The 25,615-nt window shown below is 37.4% G+C and overlaps 1 protein-coding gene and 1 pseudogene across 2 annotated transcripts in view; both read right to left on the bottom strand.

Moving 5' to 3' along the window:
- gmds (GDP-mannose 4,6-dehydratase) overlaps positions 1-25,615 on the bottom strand; it is a 330,217-nt gene that overhangs the window by 62,932 nt on the left and 241,670 nt on the right. For both annotated transcript variants that reach the window (XM_062977684.1, XM_062977683.1), the window contains exon 9: positions 17,380-17,476. In XM_062977684.1, the coding sequence (XP_062833754.1) occupies positions 17,380-17,476 (97 nt within the window). The remainder of the gene's footprint in view (positions 1-17,379; positions 17,477-25,615) is intronic.
- Positions 6,957-7,070, bottom strand: LOC134299067 (U6 spliceosomal RNA; annotated as a pseudogene).

Genomic DNA, 25,615 nt, shown 5'->3' on the forward strand with positions numbered 1-25,615 from the left:
AGAACAATAAATTAAACAACTACATCCCAATGTTCCAGTTCCCTTGGGAGCACTTATCTTTATCACCTTTCAGCCACATCTATTTACACTTTGCTAATCACATATAGTTAACTCTATTTCATGCTGATGAGTGACATGTAACATCAACCCATCTGAACCAGCTCTTCTTGAAACCTCTGAAAAACTTGCAATTAAAAAAAAAGAAAAGAAAAAGTTGATTCTGAGAACAATATTTGCTTCTTAAAGGCAGACATGATGTTATGCATGTTAAGATTTTCAAGATTTGTAGGGTGTGTTGGGGGATTCCTTAAAACTGACACATCCTTTCCCTTAGGCACTGTCAAATTCCAAACTGGAGTAAAATGCTGAAATAGCCTCCCTTCCTGTACCAGGCGCAGGCAAAAAGCAGAAGATTCTGCTCAAAACATTTCTAGGGTGCTTTGCCAAGAAAGCCCATTTTTTCAGTGAGAAATTGTGCTTGCCTCTGAGAACCCATCTGCACAGCCCTTTAATACAGGCTAGGAAACGGATTAGCCTGAGGTGTCCAAACAACACATCAGGCTAACCCAGTTTAACTCAGAGTAAACCTGCAAATCCAGTTGACTTCAGATTAAAAAAAATACCTGGGAAGATGCAGACCTTCCCAGATATGGGGTGTGTGGGGCCTGGCTCTTGGAATAGCATTTGATATGTGTATTATTGGAGAGATAGTTTCAGTACCAACAAGTCCCATGGCAGTAAGAAATAAGAAAGGTAATCCTGTAATAAAGATAAAAACACAGATCTCCAGGAAAATTTAAAAACAAAGACATGGACAACCTCATCAGGTGGGAAATTCATCCCAGCCACAACATACGAAAGGTATGAAGTAAATGTTTTGTTCAACCAATTGTCACATACATGTTTTATTGCTTTATATCCCCCTTTTCGCCCAATATAAGACCCAAAGTATTACAAGGTCCCAAGTATTCTGACCTAAATCCAAATACCATTCCCAACAGCAGAATCATTGAATCAGATCACACTTATGTAAATCCATTCCTTAACTGGGCCAACTCCAATTAGGCCACAGCTTTACTGCAGCACATTAAAACTAACACCCTCAAGAGAAAAAAAAAAGAAAAAGAGGGAGAACATCTCAGAAGACTGGGAAAACTCCCTTGACTAAACTGATGCGTTTCAATAGTTTTGACTTTAAGGTATTTCTACACTTTCAAAATCACTCGGTCAAATTCTCCTATAGAGCAAGCAAAAGCCAAAGCATGCAATGGCTTCTAACCTACTAATGACCTTCCGCTTCTTCTGGAGGGAATGCTGTCTCTGTGAAAAAGTTAATTAGTCTCCACAATAATTTAACTTGAAGACGGTACTAAGCAGAGATTATCAATTTTGTTGAATTACAGCTGCTGGCTTTTACACTTCAGATTATTATCCACCAAAGATTTATTTCCTAATACTATTGGAATCTAGCCCACATATGTGAAGATAATTTAAGGTGTTAAATGAGATGCTTGCACTAAACCACAGCTCTTTCTATGACTAGTCCCCTGTGCAAATAAATGTCTTTGTAACACTGTTTACATCCAGTGATCTTACAACTAGAAACAGGCATTCCTCAGTAACCACTACAAACTGTAGTGATTGTAGTGGCCTTCTTCACTTTCAACAGCTCTAGTAGTGACATAATAACTGCAGACTAAATGTGAGGAAGCCATGCAGCTATATCTGCCAATGCCAGCCCTGATTTTTTTAAAAAAAATCCAATTTGGTTGTGTGAATTAACTCTAGTTGAGCACATCTGAAACATCAGTTGGGGGTAATTCTGTATTTTATTGAATTATTGCCACGTTGTGAAGCCACCTTGACTCCCCTCCGGGATGAGAAAGTCGGGGTAAAAGTATTGTAAATAAATAAATAAATAGATAACTAAATAATACTGTGAAATAGGGTATTGGAAGAACTGTGCAGATCCATGTCTTCTGCTACATAGTTAATCTAGGTCCCCTTCCACACATCTGAATAAAATCCCAGATTATCTGCTTTGAACTGGAATATATGGCAGTGTGGACTAAGATATTCCAGTTCAAAGCCTTGATATTCTGGGTTATATGGCTGTGAAGAAGGGCTCTAGAATACTATTCAAGCTGTTTTTATCAATGGGTCCTCCATGTTGTCCAATATTCTTTTTGGAAGGCATGCTGGCCACTGACTGATGGCATGAACTAGGACAATATCTGCACCTAAGAGGATGATGGCTCACCCAGTAAAGTAGGCAGGAGGATGAAAATCTGTGTTTCCACATTGCCATTCACACGCCTGCTACTCACATTCTTGGGTGGACCATCCTTCTCATCATACTTACACAGATACTCTAATGTATAAACATGAGCTGATGAATGTGACACTATTTATTGCAGTGAGGCATGAATCTAAGTGCAAAAAGCACATACTAAAATCCATCATATTACCTGGCCTTTTGTCTGTAGTCTACGAATATTTGAAAAAAGACTATATAAGAGGTCACAGCTGATTTAACATGAATCTATCGAGAAACCCAATTGGCAAACGTAAGCTTTTACCCTGTGTGTTTGATAGTAAATCCAAAAATTTAATTACACATACCTACTTAGGGGATATGCCCATTCACATGGAATTCACAACAACTGTAGAGACTTATAAAGTTACTGAGACATTTTTGTCATCTTGAATTACATCGTGAAAATAAAATTTGATACTACAATAAAGCAATGCAATTTATTAAGTGCAAAAACTGGCAGTATTAAATCACATAATAAATACATGTTTGTTTTGAAGTAGTATAATCTCTAAATTTCTCTATGCCAGCATATTTCAAAAGGATCTCTAGTCTAACAGGTATGTGGCAAATATGACTATTTCAGCCTATTCAACAGTACAAAATCTATGCAATGCACTTCCTACTCTGCTTGTGAAATTATAGCCAGGGACTACCATGGAACAACACGTCCAATGTCAACCTCTAAAACAGGTTGCAAACAAACCTCTACAAAGGTATGGACAGGAAGCCTACATCTGGGAACCCATGAGAATGCTTGGACAGAAATTACAGACTCAACTTGAATCACATCTGGAAGGATTTCCCTCTCCTAAATGGCAAGGGTCAGGGCTGGGATGTGTAGTGTGTCTGTTCAGAACCAGCTACCCCTAAATAATAAATACATTATTTCAAGTTAGGGAAAAGTCTGGTAGGTTCTATGTAAGTCTACTCTAGGATTTGGTCTAAACGTTTATGAAGCTATCCAAGGTGCTGAACCTCATCCCCAAAGTAGATTCAGAACATTATATGCATAGATAACTCCTTTAAAGTTCTCACTAAAACTTGGAGCAAATTCACCAGCACCATGTGACATGGAAGCCTGGATATTGAAAACCGACCTAAATTAGCATTATAAGCTTTGTTACTAAGTACTTGATCAGGGACATAGTAGTCCTACTCAGACATACAGATTGTTTCCATGACATGACACCTCTAACTCATGTGAACGGGACTTGGCTAATAAGTGCCCATTTGCCAGTCTTCAAAATCTACAAGCTATGATAAAACATATTCTAGAGAAACTAGACACAAGACTTCTTTAGAGGTGGGATCCTATTTCTGGGTGGTATGGTATTTTTACACTGGTTGGGTTGCTGACCTGAAGGTTGCTGGTTCGAATCTGGGGAAAGCATGGATGAGCTCCCTCTGTCAGCTCCAGCTCCCCATGCGGGGACATGAGAGAAGTATCCCATAAGGATGGTAAAACATCAAAAACATCCAGGTGTCCCCTGGGCAACATCCTTGCTGATGGCCAATTCTCTCACACCAGAAGCAACTTGCAGTTTCTCAAGTCACTCCTGACATGAAAAAACCCCCAAATAAACTGGTAATATTTGTTCGTTGCCTGTTTCATTTTTTTATTTTCTGTACATACTTTAAACTCTTTCATTTGATCATCACTGGAGTTCTGGCTAAAAACCACCTAAAATCTTTACAAATATTTATTTACAGAAAATTTACAGAAACAAAACTATAATGGTCTACGCCATGCATACATGCAAAGAACTCATCTTTGCATGGGCTGTTGACTGAAAAGGAGCCCTAGCAAACCTCTAGGCATATCATTGGAAATAAACACTTAATATGTGCACTTGTATGCATGATAGAAAGCACAACATGTACCAAAAGCTCTAAACTCCACATTATGAGAATATCTTCAGTATATGTGCATATTTCACACTGTTTTAACTATACATACACACCACAAAGCAGATAGATTAAACACATATCACTCACTGAGTATGTAAGTTTACAGTTTTGGACCATTAATTAGGAGTTTTACACACCCTAATAACTACTGATGCAAAGAAAGAAGGGCTTGGCTTCCAGAACAGCCTTTCTATTGAGCTACATATGACTGGAAACTATGCAAAAGAAACACAGTTCAGTTCCTTTAATGTGACATCCAGGGAGTTTCCAAGTAAGAGGATGAGTTCTTTGACACAGAAAGCAGAGACAGAAGGCACCTTGTTCTTGAACCAGTGAATTTCAGCTCGCAAATTTTCTCAGATTATATACATTCATGAACACCATAACCAGCAAAAGAGGGAGGGAAACCCACATTCATAGGAAAGTGTTCATACTTGATTGCTAAGGACGCTCAAACGAGTTATTGCTCCTCAGATATGGATGGAAGACGTGGGCATTCTGTCACCCTCTTCAATTTTATGCTACAGCAGTAAAAACTAACAAATTCACATCTAGAAGCAAGCTAATTTTGCTTTGGCTCTTGCAAGACTGGTTATGTGTTTTCAACACTTTGGAAGGAAAAAAAAAACACCTTATGATTGAATGCATATGGCATTCCACTTTCCTAGATAGGAAGAAGTGAGATGGGAAAGTTAGAAAAGCAGGCTATCATTCCTCAACCTTTCATTCTTATATGTGGCACTGAGCTATATACAGAACACAGTCCATTACTTCATTTCCTTTCCAGAGAAGCAATTACAGTAATTAAGTCACACATTTAAACTAGTGCTGTGCCTTAGTATTAGGTCACTCACTCGCTCTAGCTGTGGATGAGCAAAACAAAGTTTTGGATCCCGAAAACATGACACTAAAATATATGTATCTTGTTGATCTTAGATTCCAGAATCTGCAGTTCATACATATTTAAACGTAGTCAGACAAACTAGAACAAATTATTACCCCCCTCTTTCTGCTACAAAAGGGTTAGCTTGTTTAATACTGCCTAGTAATCTCAAATGGAGAGGGGAAAAAGTTTTTTAAAAGAAAAACTCTCTTGTTACAGCTGATCTACCCTGTTTCCCTGAAAATAAGACATCCCCAAAAAATAAGACCTAGTAGAAGTTTTGCTGAATTGCTAAATATAAGGCCTTCCCCGAAAGTAAGACCTAGCAAAGTTTTTGTTTGGAAGCATGCCTGGTGCCCACCAAACAAAACACCATAGCATACAAGATTGGTAAATGTACATAACAACAACAACAACAACAACAACAACAGCAACAACAACAACAACGATAATGATAATAATTTTATTTTTATACCCCGTCTCCATCTCCCCAGAGGGACTCGGGGCGGCTTACATACCAGTTGTATATGGAAATAATGGTAGTAACAGGAAATTCTTGACTGGAGTCAGAGTTTGTCTGGTTTAGTTATATTGGTTTGTGATGACAACTACTGTACAGTATAGAATAAATGTTCATTTTTTTGTTCTTCATGGAAAAATAAGACATCCCCTGAAAATAAGACCTTGCACATCTTTGGGAGAAAAAAAATAATATAAGACACTGTCTTATTTTCAGGGAAACACGGTAGATGTGTTGGTGTAATTTCTCATGCTAGGGTGTTTTCCAAAGAAATGAAACTAAATCTAAATATGATGTTCTGCTTGGGTAACCTCTTAAGGCCCTTCCAAACAGGTATATAACCCAGAGTATCAAGGCAGGAAATCCCACAATATCTGCTTTGAACTGGGTTATCTGAGTCCACACTGCCATATATTCCAGTTCAAAGCAGAAAACGTGGGATTTTATTCAGCTGTGTGGAAGGAGCCTGAGATAAACAGAAGCAGAAGTATTCTAGAACCTTTATATTTCAATTTTTGTGGAGATGTACACGTTTGCTGAACAGCAAAAGTGGCTTGTTTCTTTCTCCTCATGATTCTTTGGATCCAAAACAATACTTAGCTAATACAAGCCAACTGCGTTGGCCACACCTTAGTAGAAAACCCTTTTGTGACCTCTTTAACCTTACCATACCCAAAATAAAGGGCTGTGCTAACAGCACAGGATTAGCACTACGGGAAGATTGTTTGGAGTGGAGAATAAATGTCACAACAGGCACTCAGAAGTGACGCAAACTGGCATCAAGAAAGTTTGGCAGGATTTGTTGCATAGTTACCAGCATACCACACAGAACAAACTTAAGTCACACTACTCACCTGAGATTTTACTAATACCTCACATTTCCTCTACTAACAATATAATCATCACAATCAACTTTTTAATCCCCCAGCCTATGGAAACAGGCTAAGATCAAGGGAAACACAGTGCAGCAATGCAAAAGTTGTCACTAAAGAAATCTATACTGCACAAGTCAATTTCCATTTTTAAAAACGCTGTGCTTAGGAAGTTGGTAGAATGTTTGGAACAATTCTAATACGGGAGGTGTTTGTGATTTATAAAGATGGATTGATTCAAAACTGATCGGACATATTTAAAGTATGGGATTTGTGTTATTGCTAATGTGATAAATCTTGTATTTTAAAGAAGATTGAATTTCAGCACAATGTAACAGCTGATAGAAAAATATAATAGTCTGATTTTGAGAAAAGTTGTTGATACATGACCCAAAGCAGACCCAAAGCAGCTAACAATGAAAGCAACACAACATATAATTTGAAACCTTAAAACACAAAAATATGGAACACTTCACAAATTTGTGTGTCATCCTTGCTCTGGGGCCATGTTACTCTTCTTTGTATCATTCCAATTTTAGTAAATGTTCTGCTGAAGCGAGTTTCAAAAACTTCATTTCAGTGTTGGCACAGCAGGAAAATGTGTCAGCTTGCACATGTTTGTTTTATTTTATGCTTTACTATGATCACAAAAATAGCTACAGCTAAATTTTTAATTGTATCCAACATATGCATTCTATTTTTTAACAGATACATTTTAATTCTACTTAGTTTGGGAGTCTGTATAAACAACTGAATATATTGAGATAGGATGGAAGTAGATGATACTAGGAAAAAACATCCTCTCAATCCTGTGTTTGTACAGTAGTGCTATAGCAAAGTGGATATTTGCTGGAGAGAATGAATCATCACAAAAAGGTGGTTCAATCTTTCCTTCACCTGCAAATTCTTCTCTGATATTTTCTCCTGATCATGTAACTGGCTTGGCACAAATTGCACACCGTAATTTGCCAACACCACTTTCTGAATCAATGGATCCAGTGATGGGAACCAACTGTTCCTGGGTTGGAGGAGAAGGCTGGCCCATGACATTTAGCTGCTTTAGATCAAGAGCAACATGTCATCTTTCCATCATTCTATGTTCAGAATTTGAAAACTCTGGCAATTGAATCTTTAACACTGGGGTTGCTGTGAGTGTTTTTCAACATATCTGAAGGTTAATACAGGCAGTCCCCAGGTTATGAACAAGATAGGTTTTTTAGGTTTGTTCTTAAGTTGAATTTGTACGCAAATTCAGGTAAATTTTAAGTGTAATTCCAACCAAACAAGTGTTTCTTTGTTTTGGATAACATAAGGAATGGTTAACACCCCTGTTTTGCTGCCTGTGTCTCTTTTCAGAAGATTTCAGCTCACTTTCTGTCCCTGTGACAACCTGATTTAGAAAATTTTGTTTTGTTGTGGAAACAAAGGTAATAAAGCTTCAGTTGAGACACTTTTCCCCATGATAACTATTTCAGGAGTGAATTTCCCTTCCTAGAAGTAGATTTCTTTCACTTCTTATTGTCTCACTCCCCGTTATTAACTACATATATAAGTTGTATTTTTGTAACTCAGGGACTGTATATTAACTTAGTGATCAAAAGGCAGTTATCAATTTTTAAAATATCTTACTGTCAATCCTTGCCCTCAGCATTTGCTATTTGAGGTGGTTACCTTGCCTTTCTAATGAGATCTGCTGGGGCCCTCCTGTGTCCCACTATTACAGTGGTTCTTAATCTGTGGGTTCCAAGATGTTTTGGCCTTCAACTCCAAGAAATCCTTACAGCTGGTAAACTGACTGGGATTTCTGGGAGTTGTAGGCCAATACATCAGGGGATCCACAGGTTAAGAACCACTGCACTATCGGGATCAAAACACTTTGTGAGAAGGTGGGAAAGGGCCTTCTCAGTCTGCAATGCTGGTTGTGGGATGTCTTCCTTTTGGAGGCTCAGTTGGCACCAGCAATGGCTTCATTTTGGTGCCATTTGGCCAAATGGTATGAAATCAGTTTGCCATAGGCAAACCAAACAATTTAGCCAGGTAAAACAACCATTGAGTAAAAAACAAAAAAACAAACAAACAAAGGCAACATGTATATTTATTTTGATCATGTTCTGCATCCAGCTGCCTAACAATACCCAACATTTGCCCTTGAATGTCCCTGTATAGAAAAATACCTACAGTTATGACTGTGTTGGTTACATCACAATTTTTTTTTTCTGAGAACCATTTGGAAAACATCTGTTGCTAGGTAGGCACAATGGACTACCACCACCATAGCAAAGATGATGGAAATAGCATCATCACTGCCATCATCACCACCTCCTTTAAAAAAATAACTTGCCAGCACTTCCTAGCTGTCATTAACAGTAACAGAAAGGTCTAGGCCTGGGAAACATCTCTGGGAGCGGGTCCTGTTAGCTCTGCTGTTAACCTGCAAAAACGAGCAAAGAAAAGAAAACATCCTGCTGGGTAGACAATGGGGCCTCTCTCACTCTTTTACTGCACATGGAGAGATCACTTCTCCTTCGACTTTTCTCTTTCCAGATTGCTTAAGAGAGTTAGCACACTATTTAATCCCTCCAGTTTTCAGGGCTGTCACTGTAAAGGTAACCACCGTATGGCAACCAAGACACCACATTCAATTTTCGCTTAGATCTGAGGAAGTAAGTGTATACCTTTTGGGGGCTGGGAACTGTCAGTCAGAAGGGATCAGATAGCAGATTTAGAGGGACAGGCTGATGTTCTCAGGAAGATCAATGAAGATGTAGAGTTCACAGATGACACATGGCTGGTTTTAAAAGCTCAGGAATGACAGGAATGGGGGTGAGAAGTAGTGGGGGGTGGGAGGCAGGGTCAGCATTGAAAGAAGTTGAAGTAGGATGACACAAGAAGCAACAACTGGTTCACCAAACAACACAGGCTGGGTGATTCTAAGCAGAGGAATGTCCCAGGATTCACTGAATTAGGTGTCAAAATGACATTGTTATTGGGGTAGATTACAAAAGCAGGAGATGATGTAAGGGGAAAGTTATGGAATACATCTCTAGCCTATAAAAGAGGAAACATCACAATCAAATCCAAGCCTTTTAGGAAAAACTTCTTACTCTACTGATCAGTGAAAAATCCAGGAATATTTATTTTCTGGCAAAAATGGTGTTCAGATCAACTAACAATCATAACATCAAATTACAAGCAAAATCTAATTTAGAAATATAAAAACAGATCAGCTGAAAACACAGGGCTAAATCAGAGTGTTAGCTCTGCTACAGTACATTCACTGCATCAATTACTCTTAGTGATGTCAACAGTTCCATAATTTTGTTATTTATTTATTTATTTATTTATGCGTTCAAATTGAGATCTGTTAAATAAATCATATAATACAGTTGGGACAGACCACAAGGGTGATCCAGTTCAATCCCCTGCCATACAGAAATATACTACTAGAGTGCTGCAGGAAAAGAGATTGCAAGATTTCACCTGAACATTTGAAAGAACATCTTGATGGTAAGAGATGTTTGACAGTGAAATACACTGCCTTGAAGGGCAGTGCTTTCCTTCCATGGAGGTTTTTTTTAAACAGACACTGGATGGCTATCTGTCAGGAGTGCTTTGATTGTTTATCTCTGCATGCCCGATGTTGGACTAGAAGGTCCTTGTAGTCTCTTCCAACTCTGATTCTATTCCTGGATGATGGTCACCTCACTTTTGTTTAAAAGAACTGCAAAGAAGGAGAGTCCACCAACTTCTGAGAAAATCTATTCAATTGCTAGAAGGAGAGATTTGCAGTTGTTGTTCTTTAAGGTAAAGAACATAAAGCCATTACCAACTTGAGGCAATGGTGACTCCATTATGGGGTTCCAAGTCTTGTTCTGAGTGAAAATGCCCATGTTCTGGGTGGACATGCTTGTTTCTTCAGTTTGCCTGTTCTCTCACACAGGTTCCTTTGCCCCCTTGCAAATTCTGGTTAATTACTAATATTTTGATCTATTTAAATCCATTTTTTTGTGAAACACCTGAATGAATTCCCGTTGATGCAAAAATGGCTGCCTGAGGGACAGAGAAAAGACATCAGAGAAGAAACCAGACCAGACCTTGGTAAGGTGTTCCAGAACCTGGGAGTAGTCTGAGGTCTTCTCTAAGCGGAACCAGATAATTTAATTTCCTCAAGAAGAGATAGTTTTAGAGAGTTATGGCAACCTTATGTATTCATTTCATTTATGAACCTGCAAACATACTACACTGGAAAAAAGAGATCCCCAAAGCAGGTAGTAGAGCTGTGGATCCAGCGTCAAAATCCCAGCGTGAGTAACTGCTTGAACTCTGAAAACTACCCCGTTCTCTAAGCATGTTGAGTGTGCCAGACTCTGTTTCAAAAAGGCCTGCTCTTCATTTAATGCCCATTTCTTCCCCGTTCAACACTGCAACTACAACATTTTAGTAACACTCTTCGCTGATAGCTAATATCTTTTGAATATGAGTCTCCCACTCACATTAATTTAATGGTGAGCTGCCTTGGATTTTATTTCAGGAGAAAACAGGGTTACAAATCCATAATATAAACTTAACTGACCTCTAGATTTCTGATCATAGCTGTCTTAAAGCTTCTCCTTTTGCACTTTCATTTTGAAAATTACACTTACACAGACCTCAGAAAAATATGGATCTTGCATGTAATGTGAACTACTAATTTTCTGAAATTCCTCAACCCTTTCAAATGTCTGTTCCTTGACTGTATGCCTGCTCATTTATTTCATTTGATGATGCACATGGAAGAATTTAAAGCAAGAACAGTCAGAGGATGACTTGTAGAAAAACCTTTCAGTCATATTACATTGGGTGTATATTGGATAAACTCTTAGCTTGTCTGCAAATATTTATTTTGTTTTCAAAAAAAGAGAAAACATTAACTTAAATAAACAATTTAAAAAGGGAAAAAGAAGGGAAATATGGGAAATATCATAGGATATAGTATGTAAGTTGCGGAGCCATATTAGTTTAATACAGGTACTTCTACACATGGTCGAAGACATAGAGCGGGAGGAAGTATCATTATACATATTCTTTAGTATAGGGAGGAAGTAAAGTAAATGGAAAACGTTCCAACTCTTAGTTTGGATTGTACACATAAAACTGCTCAGTATTTTGCAACAATAATAAAGTGCTAAGAATTTCTGCTTCTTTAATAATTCATTTCATCCCAAATAATGCACTCATTACCAATCAGTAGTATTTTCTAACCCACATTTTGGTGTTAGGAGCTGTGCAGCCTTGCAAATTGTATATAAAATATTATTTTAAAACATCACCTTAAAAGTTCTTTTAAACAGCAAGATATCTTGGAAATTTTAATGCTATGCCACAATGTTTCACCAATGCAGAGCCTCATCTGTCCCAAGATTCCTCCCTAATCTACTACTCATTTACAAATATAAATAATTTGCTTTCAAAATTGGCATGTTGATTATGATGAACTTGAAAAAACCCAGGTCAGTTTTAAACTGCCACGGTAGGAACTCTGGCCAAACAGTACTGTTGAGTCTAAAGTTAGTAATGATATAAATATTTTGGCTAAGACAGTGATTCAGTTCAGAAAGACAATAAAGGTAATAATTTACTAAAGTAGTGATTTTTAGATGTTGACATAAACCTCTGCTTTGGAAAAAGTTTATTGAGATTTTTTTCCTTATAGATAAGAAAGATTTATCTGAAGATTTAACATTGCCAATACAAGGTTGTTTGTCATGGGAAAGTATAGTTTGAAAAGTTATTCTTTCCACAGTAGGATGTACAATCGTTCCTGATAATGTGGGTTGCAGAAAAACTGAAAGGCAAATTGACCTTTAAACAAAAGAAACTATACTTATACAGCTGTTAGAAAACTGTTAAGACTCACAGTCCATTTGGAATATAAATGTAGGAAAGGGGATATGTATCCAAGAAGGAAAAGAGAAAGACCTGGGATTTTGTGATCAGTTTCATTATGTTTTGAAGAGTTATAACTCTTCAGAAAATGAACCACCACAAATGCTTTGGACCTGAGGAAAGCTGACTTTGGGAGAATATGATATGCCCTGAGGACTTTTTTTACTGGAATCTTGTGAAGTCTGGGAAATGTAGAACTGAGTATTAAAAATCATTTTTTCCCAAAGAGGCTAAAAATGCAAAGCTTATTCTGGTGACGTCCAAAGAGGAAAAAGGGCAATTGAGGCCAAGTGTGGTTAAGTAGGGATGTAAAGATTTATGTACGCAATAAAGAAGAGACAGAGTTAAAAAGAAAGCACCCCCTTTTCAAAATGTAAAGAATTCATAGATACAGAGACATACATGTGAAAGACACATAAATCAGAAGAGTGAAGAAGATAATTTTACAATTAATCTAATGCAACATGCTGTTTTCATACAAAAGTAGAGAAACCTTGTGTCTGGAAGAAGATAATAGAAGAAAAGAAGCAACTTATCTTTTTGGTATCCAGACAAGTGAATGGCATATCTTCTGATTGGGGATGCATCTGCACTGAATAATGAATGCAGTTTGGCACTGCTTTAACTGCCATGGAATCATGGGAGTTGTAGTTTTATAAGACCTGTTCTTTTCTGGCATAGAGTGCATGTGCCTAACTGCCATTGTAGCCTGGTTCAATGCATGGTTCCATAGCATTGAACCATGACAATTAAAGTGGTGTCAAACTGCATTAATTCTACAGTGTAGATGTACCCAGGATGAAGGAAGTACCAAATATCAAAGGTCTTCAAACAATGTCATTCTGAAATGGTAAAGCCATGATGAGGTGCGTATTTGGTATGGCAATTACTTGTGACTACATTATTATGGCTTTCATAGCTTTGAGTGATATCTCAGGAAATTCAGCACTTCCCCTGGAAAATATTTCAAATATGCTTGAAGCCGAAATATTCTGAACCGGCAAGTAAAGCATTTCAAGAAAATAAAATTTTATGTTGGTTTTTACAATTTCAAATTTTATTCTGTAATTAAGTATCACTGAAAAAACGAACAAAAAAAATCTTGTTATTGCAATTTGCAGTTGGACATGGGGAATTCTCTATAAATTTTGCAAACTCATATTGCACAATTTCTTCTTCTACAAGCCAGGGAGAAGCATTAATCTGTCATTCAGATTAATCAGGGACTGCTTACACACTAGCAAACATATACTGGTAGCCACAAGGAAAGCTGCTATGCTTAAATACGTATATAGGATTTTCAATGAGCTCCATGTGTTCGTAAATTTTATGGAATTAACACACCTTTATGGCACTGTTCTTAACGATTCCTTGTGAATCCATCTTTAGTAATTCAGTATGCAAACAGTGTTTTTAATATGATGTTTGGGCATCACGATTTTCTTCCTCCACCTCCATTGAGTCACTTTTTCCCTCTGTCATGATGTAATCTGTGGTCTAAGCAGTGGAAAAGAACTGGGGAGAGTTGAGCGGAAGGGTGAGGTTCATAAAAGGCACCCGGGGAAATGGCACCTAGGATGGACACACAAGTCCTTCTCAAAGTCAAAAATTGGCAGCCTATTCCATTTTCTGCCCCCCCCCCCCCCCGTCTAAAGCACCATTAGTGTTCCTTCCTTCTATTTTTCTGTTTTCATCTTTAATCGTTCTGCATCTTCTACAGTTGCTAAAAGGATCTAGGACTCAAGGTGTTGTGATCAGGTTAGAAAAATTGGAGAGAAGAAGCAGTGTTCAAAGTGAGTTCAAAGTATTCAAAATTGCATTCTCTTATTAAAAAAGTAATTATCTAGGGCTAAGCCATGTGGACAAATATGTAGATTTAACAAAGATGAGGATGTCATTTTACGCTTACATTTAGGTTCTAAGAGTTCACAAGTTGCTCACTTTTCAAATCGATTCTTTAGAAAGTGAAGATATTTTTTAAAAATGAGTACTGAAAAAACTGCCATTAAGCTCTGCTTCATTTGGGGAAAATAAAATCCAGGTAGTCACCATCTTCTGCTTCAGATATATAACTATGACTTTTTCACAATGTGTGCCTTTTGCTTTTCTCACAAGAATCTTAAACGTTTTGTGCCGTATTTTGATGGCTCATTTGTTTTTCATATTCTTTCTGTCTGACTCTCAGAAATCCTGAATTCTGTAGGAAGGCAATGGAATATGTAGATAATTCATGATTATAATAGATACGGGGCTCTTATTGTTTTAACTATATATGCTCTTATTGTGTTTTGTTTTTGTTTGTTGATTCTTGGGCTTGATCCCCATGTGAACCGGTCCAAGTCCCCTTGGGGAGATGGAGGCGGGTTATAAATAAATAAATTGTTGTTGTTGTTGTTGTTGTGTTATTATTATGGGACATACCACTTTATTGGGGATAAATTCATTCACTCTCTTGTGCATCTACTATTTTCTCAACAGATTAGAAGATAAGTTAATGGGGAAAGACTTTTACTTAGGTGTTCAGAGAAGAAAAATGATGATATGGGTGAATGAAATCCCATAAAGAAGAGGAGAAAGAAATCAATTTATTACATTGATTGCTTAAGAAATGTAGTACTTCAATGGCGGCTTCAATTGTGTTTTGCAGACAGAACAAGCCTAACTCAATTTCATTAAGAACTGACTTATAATATAACTCCAAACTCTTCTGTCAATTGATATTTTTCAGGTTATACATCTTATAGCATTTGGCAACTGAACAAGCTAACTTCATCACCAAGAAAGAGTCTGAACAAGCAAAAGGGAGGGGATAGTCCCACACAATGGCAACTAAACACATTTCTTCAATTTATTTCTTGTCCTTTTTCATAGATTTAGGGTATTTTATAACATTTTATAGAAAATCCCAGGCTATATGAAAAATGTAATCCTTAGTTAATATACTTGTTTTTGGCTGATCATATCATGTAAGCTGCCAGATCTGCCTTGAAGAACTAGAACAATGGTACATTTCTGCAAGTGTTCTATGGGAGTTTAATAACAGGATGCCCACTGGAGGAAATGTGGCAGGTAATAGAGGTCATTTGTTTCCAGTTTCTAGCAAAAGTATTACCTGCTTTTCTACCCCTCCTCAAATTTGGTTCCAACAGCATTGCTCGACTTACAACTCAATAAATAAATGGAGACTTCAGGATAACTGTTGTTTTATGAATCAAAACCAGAACCCTGATCAGTTCTCAAAAGATGTGTGACACCACAGAGATTGTGTAGTTTTTCAGACTAGGAATGACTTTAGAAGTAGTCCACTTTACATCTGCAACCTTCTTGATTTTTGGGAAAAGCTCTCAGGAATATCTATATATATATATATATATATTGAAATAGGAGTACTTGTAAGAAATGTGTCAGAGGCCACATTTTGAAATACACACACACACACACAGAGATATTTCAGTTTAATAACTGAAAAAATGTAAGGTTTTGTGCAACCGACTTGATTATATGCATTTGATGAACTAGGCTGAAGTCCATGGAGGGTAACACTCACAACCTCGTCACACAGAGCTAAGATCGGCAGCATGCATCAATCTAGCTCCCGTCCCCCATTGAGCCCGCTGGTTCTCATCAGACGATGTCATGCTGGCTTTGTGGGTGAAAGAGAATGGAACCAGTGCGCCACTGCAACATAGGAGGCATCCCGTGTTGCCATTTACTTTAATGGGGGAAACTGTATGCACCACGCTTCGGCAGCTGTGTGACGAAGCCGTAAGTAAAGACTGCTAATTTTTAAGGAGCTACAGAATTCTGTAGATTTTGTTGCAACAGACCAACACAGTTCATATTTTCAAATTAAATCAGTGGAACCATTACAGAACACATTGTTATACTACTGCTAAAGACAATAACCACATTGGTGGATATAGAAATATTTACATCATTCTAAGTCAACACTGATCGATTTCATAGATGTAACTGATTTAATATCTGATGGACTCCAATAGTAAGAGAACGCTAGAGTCTTTATTTTTATTTTGGCAATGCCATGTGGATCTGTTCTCTTAAATTACTAAATTCATCTTCAGATCTGTTAGGACAGATTACTTGTATATTGGTCTAAATATGAATTTAATATTCGCTTTCTTGTTATTTGAAAGGAAGGATCTTAAATTATGGATTTTAGTTACTTTCATCTCTCTCACAAATAACAGATAGAGTCTCGTTTATCCAACCTTCGCTTATCCAACATTCTGTATTATCCTGCGCAGTCTGCCTTTTAGTAGTCAGTGTTTTTGTAGTCAATGTTTTCAATACATTGCGATATTTTGGTGCTAAATTCGTAAATACAGTAATTACTACATAATGTTACTGTGTACTGAACTGCTTTTTCTATTGATTTGTTGTAAAACGTGATGTTTTGGTGCTTAATTTGTAAAATCATAATGTAATTTGATGTTTAATAATATTTTCCTTAATCCCCCCTATAATCCAAAATTTTCGCTTATCCAACTTTCTGCTGGCCCGTTTATGTTGGATAAGCAAGACTCTACTGTAGATAAAGAATACTGAAAATATACATGTTGGAACTATTTTTAATTCCTTTCTGTATAATATATACATAAAGATAGGTTTTTCATTTACATAGATATGGAAGATCTTCTCCAACAGTAAAACAAAAAGGAGGAAAATGCTGGCTTCATGATTTTGGGTCACTTCATAACTGGGCTAAATATAGCATCAAATATTTAATAATCCTGATTTCGGAGTCTCATTCCCTGTTTGTTGACTTAGGATAATGTGGGGGTATAAGTGGCTTGATGACTGTTTAGAAAGACTGGAAATTGGCAGCAGGAGAAGCAATTAGAACCCTTTTGCAAGCAGCTGCTCAAATGCAGCAATTTGGTGACTGAATGTCTGGATCGTTCATTTGCAAAGCTGTAAGAAGGCCTTTGCTTACCACTTCGGTTGGCCTGTAGTATTTATGATTAACCGTCACATGGATCTTGCCAGTTTCTTTGCATCTGCCGACTTCATTTTCATTCTTGCCTTCCCACCTGTAAACACAACAAACATTCAGACACGTCATAATGACTTTACTGGGCTTCTGATCCCAAGACAAAAAGCCTGGTGTTTGAAACAAGGCTGAAGTTGACAGAGCAATGTACACGCAGCAACCACAAGAGCAATGTGATCCGACCAGAGGCACAATAGGCACAGTTATTTCATGTTTTCATGTGACACTTGAGTGGGGCAGCAAAAACTCTTATTTACTAGTCAACTATCAGGTGAATGTGGTGCTTTCTTTGTTTTGCAGATACATAAGGACTTTTGTGTGTGTTGTTGTTATCTCTCTGTGTGTCGTGTTATCTCTGTTTCTTTATCTGCCAAATTAGAAGCCAAATGGGCATAAATCCAGGAAAGATTATACCACAATAGATCTGTTAGTCATTATAGTACCACAAGGGTGTGTGGTTTTACAGCTATGAAGTAGCTTAGCCATCTCTTTGGAATTTTTGCCTGAAGAATTGTTTGAAATATGATGAAAATATGGTATTATATAAAATCACAATTACGAATTGAATTTTAAAATTGAAAACATAATAACGAGACTGCATAAAAAATCTAGATGCTCATTATTGCTTGGGGCAAAATCTAATGTGAAGATGTTAAAAGATAACTCTGTTCTTTGATCATGGGCAATGTCAACGGCACAAGAAATTTGCAATCTGGTTTGTAATGTTCTGAAAAAAAGAACCACTTAAGTAATCACATTGAACATCCATCTGAAAGGCCAGGCATCTCATTGTGTTCTATTTTCACTATTTTTTTCTTTTCTTCTATCATAATACTAAGACTAACTATTTTTAAACAGGCTTTCTGTTATTTAGCTTTTTTGGTATGGTCTTTTTTGTTTTATTCAACATTACATTAGCTAAATACTTCTGAAAATATTTCCTAAAAGTCGCATGCTGGACTTCGTAAGGGAGAAAAATGGACTCTGTGTGGCAGAACAGCATGTGGTCTCTTCATGCAATCATTCTTGCTTATAGCTTCTCTCTTTTAAAAAGGTTGAAATGGAACAAAGGAGGTGAGTAGATCTCATGACCATGAGGTGAACTGCAAACAAAATGAGCAAATGGTGTGCATATGTCTGCATCAGGTTGAAATCTCCTCTCCTGCGCAGGCTTAAGCTCAGAGGGCCTTATGTATATTTGGGCTTGCTGAGTGCTTTTTAAAACATCAAACATTTCCACCTTCAACCATATGCTTTGCAGGCCTAGAACCAGGGGTTTGACTTCCGAAGGGGTGAATTCTACTCATCTATAGAAGATCCTAATCTGGATTTTTGGTGGGGGAAAGGGCAATGACTACAACTCAGTTTTCATAAATTTTCAAAGTAAAAAGTGATCCATGATCATTGCTGAACATATAAAACCATGACTACATACTTATAAACATTTCAGTGATCTAAAAAAATACAGATAAAATGGAAGACCAAGGGCCTTTCCAGACAGACCCTATATCCCAGGATCTGATCCTAGGTTTTTTGTTTATCCCAGCATATCTGGCAACAGGAACACATGTAATCTAGTTGAAAGCAGATTCTGGGATACAGGGCCCCAAGTTACACATCAGGGGAATTAGGGATGCTTATACGCCTATCCCACAGTATACACAACCTGTGGTTCAATAGCTAGTTAGTACAATGGCTGAAGTATTTGTTATTTCTATATACTATAACACTATGCAACACAATTTTTGTTCCTGGGTTATAAATGTCATTTCCTAATTACTTCCATCATAAAAACATGAAAAACGTTTATTAAACTGCAAAAACTTTGTTTCTGCGGGACATCCTGCAGCACATTTTGCTATAGTTTTTCGATGAATATCTTGTAGAGTCTTGATCAATTCAACACTGTTGGTGTCAGCACAAAACTGAAGTTTCTGGAGTAGAACTACTTTCAAAGTAAGTACTGCAATGTTATTATTATTGTCTATCAACTGTAAAATAGGCTTCTATTAATATGGTTGAAATCAGCCCTAATACTTCCTGATAATCATGAATAGCTTACTTCATCCTATCACAACAAAACTGAAATACTGAACAACTAGTTTAAATGTAACTGTGACCTTCTATAATGAGTCAATTTCTGATATTTGAAAGAGGACAATTTTCTGTAGAAGAGAAGGAGCTAAATCCAACAATAATTTCAACTAGAGTAGACCCACTGAAATGAATGGAACTTGCTAGTAACCATCAAATGCTTTGGGTTTCAAATAATCTGTTCTAATAGGGACTAGCATTGGATTTGGTTCATAATTCTTAGTCACTTGAGTTCCTGAGGGTATATAATAGAAGGTGTTTTTAAGGATTTATTGGAGGACCATGTTAATGATAGGGTATTCTGTAACTATTTTGAAACAAACAGGAGTTTAACTCTTTAAACATCCTCTAAGAATGAAAATTGTTGGGGGTGGGGAAGTACTCAATGCTTACGTTTGGTGCTTACATTTAGTCTGCTTTTCTGCTCAGAGTGTGTTGACAGAGCAGATGGATCTTCTCTACAGGAGTCCTGATTTAAGGCAGAGATAACCCAAACTTGGAGGATTACTCCAAAAAGTGGGATAAAAGCCACACAGGGGAAAAAAATAGAACATGTATTTAAAAAACTGGGGATAAGGTGGTCTTAAACAGAGACCTATCTAAGGAAAATCAGGATTGTTGTCAAGCATTCACATTAAAAGGAGATTTTAATGGTTTCAAGCAAAAGGAATGCAACAGTATACTATACATACACTGCATATAATGTTTTAAGACTAAAAACAGTTACTCCACAGCTGTCTCATAAATCCCTGTGGGACCATTTCTCATTTTGAGTGGTCTAAACATAATGGTTTAAGACTGCGCTTCTCAAATCACTGCCTAGCTTCTGAAAGCATTTTCGGGTAGGCTCATCCTTTCTATGTGTTGTATATGTCATCCATATATGTTTGAAACAGAGATAATCATAAAAGGATGAGAAACCTTAGAAGCAGATTTCGGGGTCTTCTTCATAAAACTTCATAAATCCTCAAATCAGCTTTCACTATACACATAATGGTTTTGAATATACTCAACAGTAAATAGATGTTTATACAAAGTGTACTTCAATACTCCATGTACAGTTAACACCCTGATGGAAAAGTAATGCAATCATGTATTTGAAATAAAGAAATGCCCTTCATAGTTACAAAGAAGTGCAGGTTACATGGGAAGCAATTTTTCAGGCTAGTGAGTTTGTCACCAATTATCAACCAGATTAGCCACTTCACTGGAGCTTGCCAAGTGCATGCATAACAGAATATTAATGTGTGTGATAGACTTTTCGATGGGCTTTTCAATCAGTAAAATGAAGGTCCTGGTTTTGAAAAGAACCTACATACTAATGTCTCCCTCTCTTCCTCTTCCCTTCCTTCCTTGTTAATGTTCAAAGAGTCTTAATTGCTTTGCAATGGCACAAAATAGAAGTCCAGTTTTAAACGCATGCTTATTCTTTAATTCATCTCCCAGTAACAAGAAGATAAGCACATAAGGCAACAATGTTTTAGACCAATAGTTCTCAACCTGGGGTCCCCAGATGTTTTTGGCCTACAACTCCCAGAAATTCCAGCCAGTTTACCAGCTGTTAGAATTTCTGGGAGTTTAAGGCCAAAAACATCTGGGGACCATAGGTTGAAAATCACTGTTCTAGACCAATGGCATTTAGCATGGATGTGTAAAAAATAAAAGGTAAACGTCCTCAATTCATTCAATCATCTTATATTTTTGCAGCAGCCACATGCAATTCAATTCAATTAGATCTGAATCTAATGGTTGAGTGACACAAGGTCCACAGCACTAGTACAAATGAATATCTAGAATTAGCCAAAAGTAGGAATACAGTGCAGTCTTTCAATGCACTGCATACATATATATCCTGTCTTTTTTGCCTAATGGTGTAGTCCAGGGTAACTATGCTAGTGATGATTTTCACTTGGTAAGCATTACGGGTCTAGATCTTAGACTCAAAGAAAAACAAGGGTCAAATGTTAAATATATTGCCTAATTATACTGCAATATTTCACACTGCATGTCTACATGTGTGAAAGAGGCATTATATGAAAGAGGCATTATGATTCCACTGGTTACATCCTATGGAATTCTGGAGTTTGTAGTTTTTGAAGACAACAGAGCTCAATGGATGAGAATTCTGAATACTCTTTCCCAAATTGCAAATCCCAGGATTCCACGAGAAAATAGCAATGACGCAGAATGATTACTGAAGAAAGTCAAGGAAGAAAATGCAAATACAGGTCTATAATTGAACATTAAGGGGAAAAAATACAGATGACAGATGCTTGACATAATTTTAATGTAGATAATGAAAACATTATTTCAAGAATTTCTATATGCTAGCTCAGTCATCAATTAGAAGGGAGGTTGCATTCAAGAAATCAGAAGAAGACTAGGACTTGGGAGGGCAGCTAGGAAGGAAAGAGAGAAGATCTTCAAATGTAAAGATATATAATTGAATACTGAAGTTAGGATTGCCCATGCCATCATATTTCCAATTTCTATGTTTGGTTTGAAAGCTGGATAATGAAGATGTTAGGAAAGAGTTCTAGCAGCCCGAGGCCGATCCACAGTTCTGCACTCTGGTTGGTCCCAGGATAAAGGGATGGCGTAGAGCAGGGGTCCCCAAACTAAGGCCTGGGGGCCACGTGCGGCCCATCAAAGCCATTTATCCGGCCCCCGCAGTGGTAGATCCCTCCTCTTCTGCCGAGGAAGGCACATGCAGTGAGAAGGAGGAGGGAAAGGCGCACACCTTTCCACTGCCACTGAGGAAAGTGCAAACGGGGTGAGGGAGGAGGGAAAGGTACATGCCTTTCCCACCTCCTCTCTCTCCCGGTGTGTGCCTTCCAAAGCTTTGCTTGTTTATAATGGTATTTTAATTATTATTTAATTAATAATTAATTATTAAGGGGTGCTTTGCTAGTGCTTTTGGTGCACAAAGGCAGCAGAGGGTTAGACTAAATGGCCCAAGGGGTTTCTTCCAACCTCTTTATTATTATTATTATTATTATTATTATTATTATATTATTATATTATTGTGTGACACAGCAAACAAGATAGATATGCTGGATTTTGTTTCACAAAATCACAAGTCAAACACTTCCCAAGAGTCTAGGACTGTGTGATGTATTTTCGGATGATGCGTGCAGATCCCAGTTGGGTGGCCTTTTGCAGTTGGCAGATCGTAATTTTGTCAATGTCTATTGTTTCCAAATGCCGGCTGAGGTCTTTTGGCACGGCACCCAATGTGCCAATCACCACCGGGACCACCTGCACTGGTTTCTGCCAGAGGCTTTGAAGTTCAATCTTGAGGTCCTGATAGCGGCTGAGTTTTTCCTGTTGTTTTTCGTCAATGCGACTGTCACCTGGGATGGCAACATCAATTATCCAAACCTTTTTCTTTTCCACAACTGTGATGTCTGGTGTGTTGTGTTTCAGAACTTTGTCAGTCTGGATTTGGAAGTCCTACAGTATCTTTGCGTGCTCATTTTCCAATACTTTTGCAGGTTTGTGATCCCACCAGTTCTTTACTGCTGGGAGGTGGTGGTGGTGGTGGTTGTTGTTGTTGTTGTTGTTGTTGTTGTTGTTGTTATTATTATTATTATTATTATTATTATCATCATTGAGGCTGGGTGGCCATCTGTCAGGAGGTGCTTTGCTTGTGCTTTTGGTGCACAAAAGTAGAAGAGGGTTGGACTAAATGGCCCAAAGGGTCTCTTCCAACCCTCTTTATTATTTTTATCATGGTTATGATTATTTTTTATTATTACGATTATTAACATAGAGACTATATTTGTTCCCGTTTTGTTTTTTTACTTCAAAATAAGATATGTGCAGTGTGCATAGGAATTTGTTCATAGTTTTTTTTAAAAACTATAGCCCGGCCCTCCAATGGTCTGAGGGACTGTAAACTGGCCCCCTGTTTAAAAAGTTTGGGGACCCCTAGCATAGAGCCATCCATCACAGATGGATAGTCTCAATCAAAGAAGGCATGTCTCCGAGTCTGCAAACCTAAGCAGGGTTGTTGGTATCTCATTCTTGGGCTTCAGGTATCTCATTCTTAGGGCTTCAGTTTGTTAACAACAACAAAAATATTGTGGCCTTGAGGAACAACTGGAAATATGGACAGAGATCCTTCATCAGAGGCTTCAATTCACATCTTTTGATGTCATAGCATCCCTGATAAGTCACACAACTGTTCTAGTAAATTGTGACAATGCATATAGAGGGCATTTGCCAGTGTCCTATTGCATACTGGGAGTGTTCCCATAGTAATCTGACACCCGTTTTACAATGGGAACCATGGACATGCTGTTGCTGTCATTTGTATAATAGTCCCAAAGGGGACTCAGAGCAGATTACAGGTATATATATGGCAAACATTCAATACAATTATACAATTGACAAAGGCAAACAATACATAAACAAAGGCAAGGCTTTCCTCTTTTCATCTCCAGCATCTGACTATGCTCAACTTGGCCATGGGGAGGTGCCGTTGTTTCATATTCCACGCTGGGTAGTCTATTGTTCATGAATGCCTTTCCTCATCAGATTTTTACTGGCATGTTTTTTTTTTCAGGGCGCCTTTTACCTCCCTGCCAAAGCGGTATCTATTCATCTACTTACATTTTCGAACTGCTAGGTGAGCAGAAGCTGGGCTGATGGAGGGAGTTAACCCTGACCTGTGACTTGAACTGCTGACCTTCCGGTCGGCAGGATCTTCTATAGCAGGTGGTTAAGAATAACATGAGTAGACATTGAAGATGATGTGAACTGAGAAGACTAAGCTGAAAGTGTTGGCAGAATATGAGTACTAATTTGCTATTTATGATGTGCTTATATTGATTATGTATGGATTGTTTACTTTTACTCATAGATCTGTTTACTGTGAAATCATAGAATCATAGAATCGTAAAGTTGGAAGAGACCTCACGGGCCATTCAGTCCAACTCCTTGCAAGAAGAAATAAACAAAAAACATTTAAACAAAAGAAATGTAGCTATGTCTATTCTCCTCCTAGGTAAACAAGTATTGTGCTATGTCACAATTCAACTTTCCATGATTGTTAAGTCAATTTACAGTGACATACATACCTAACAACATGCCAGCTCCTATTTTTAAGGCCCACACACTTAAGAGTTTTTTAAATCAAAAAGAAAGTTTACTCATTTGCAATGTCTTTAAAAAATCAGGTTTTTAATTATTTGCTAATAATGCACTGCTTTTAATTTTTAAAATACCAAATGCACAAATACATTCCTCTCCACCCTCATAAATGCCATTGATACGAAAAGAAAACAAATAAAAACTCTTTGTTTAAAACTTAAGGAAGTTGGGTCTCCTGTGACTAAAAGAAAGAAAGTTGGGACTCTATTAAAAAGAGGCAACAATTAATGACATTGTTTATAATAGAGATGCTTGCAAGCTTTGATTCTTATAAAGGATGAATGACAGGGTTGAAATTATGTCAAGTAGGTGTAGTTTGGTTGGCGATGGCGAAGGACTGTTGGCCAGCCTTAGGGGAATTTGGAACAGAACTACTTCTGGAGGCTATCACTAATTGCAGCTGTCAGTAATTACTGTCAATAATCTCACCTTAATTATCTTTTTTTCTTTTTTAAATGCTCTCAGCCTTCTTTTTCTCATACTACGCTACATACTGTTGAGGATGGCTCTTTCTTTTTTCAGTTCTTATAGAACTCCTTACTTACCTAAAATACCTCTAGTCTGTTTTTCCAAAAATAAGTGTGTCACATAAACTGGGTGAAGAAGAGAATAATCATGACTATTTAAGTAAAAATGTGTTAATATCAGTGCTTCAAGCAATGCATACTTCTGCTGCAAAATCTACATGCATTTTTTAAAAAATATTCATAAATCTTTCCATTCCTGGATTGGTTTCCCTATCTTTTTTTCCAGCAATCTGCTAGGAACTCAATGCTGCAGTGGTTTGAGGCTATCTGTACAATCCTGCTCTGATTTAATAAGATTAATGACAGAAAATTAGTCAAGACAAGTGTTTGCCTGTTTGGTTTATCCTACTGGAGTCTAAATTAGAGAAGTGTTTCACCATCATATTACTTAATTAGCAACATGC

The sequence above is a fragment of the Anolis carolinensis genome, chromosome 4 (genome assembly GCF_035594765.1).
Source record: "Anolis carolinensis isolate JA03-04 chromosome 4, rAnoCar3.1.pri, whole genome shotgun sequence".
In the NCBI taxonomy this organism is placed as follows: Eukaryota; Metazoa; Chordata; class Lepidosauria; order Squamata; family Dactyloidae; genus Anolis; species Anolis carolinensis.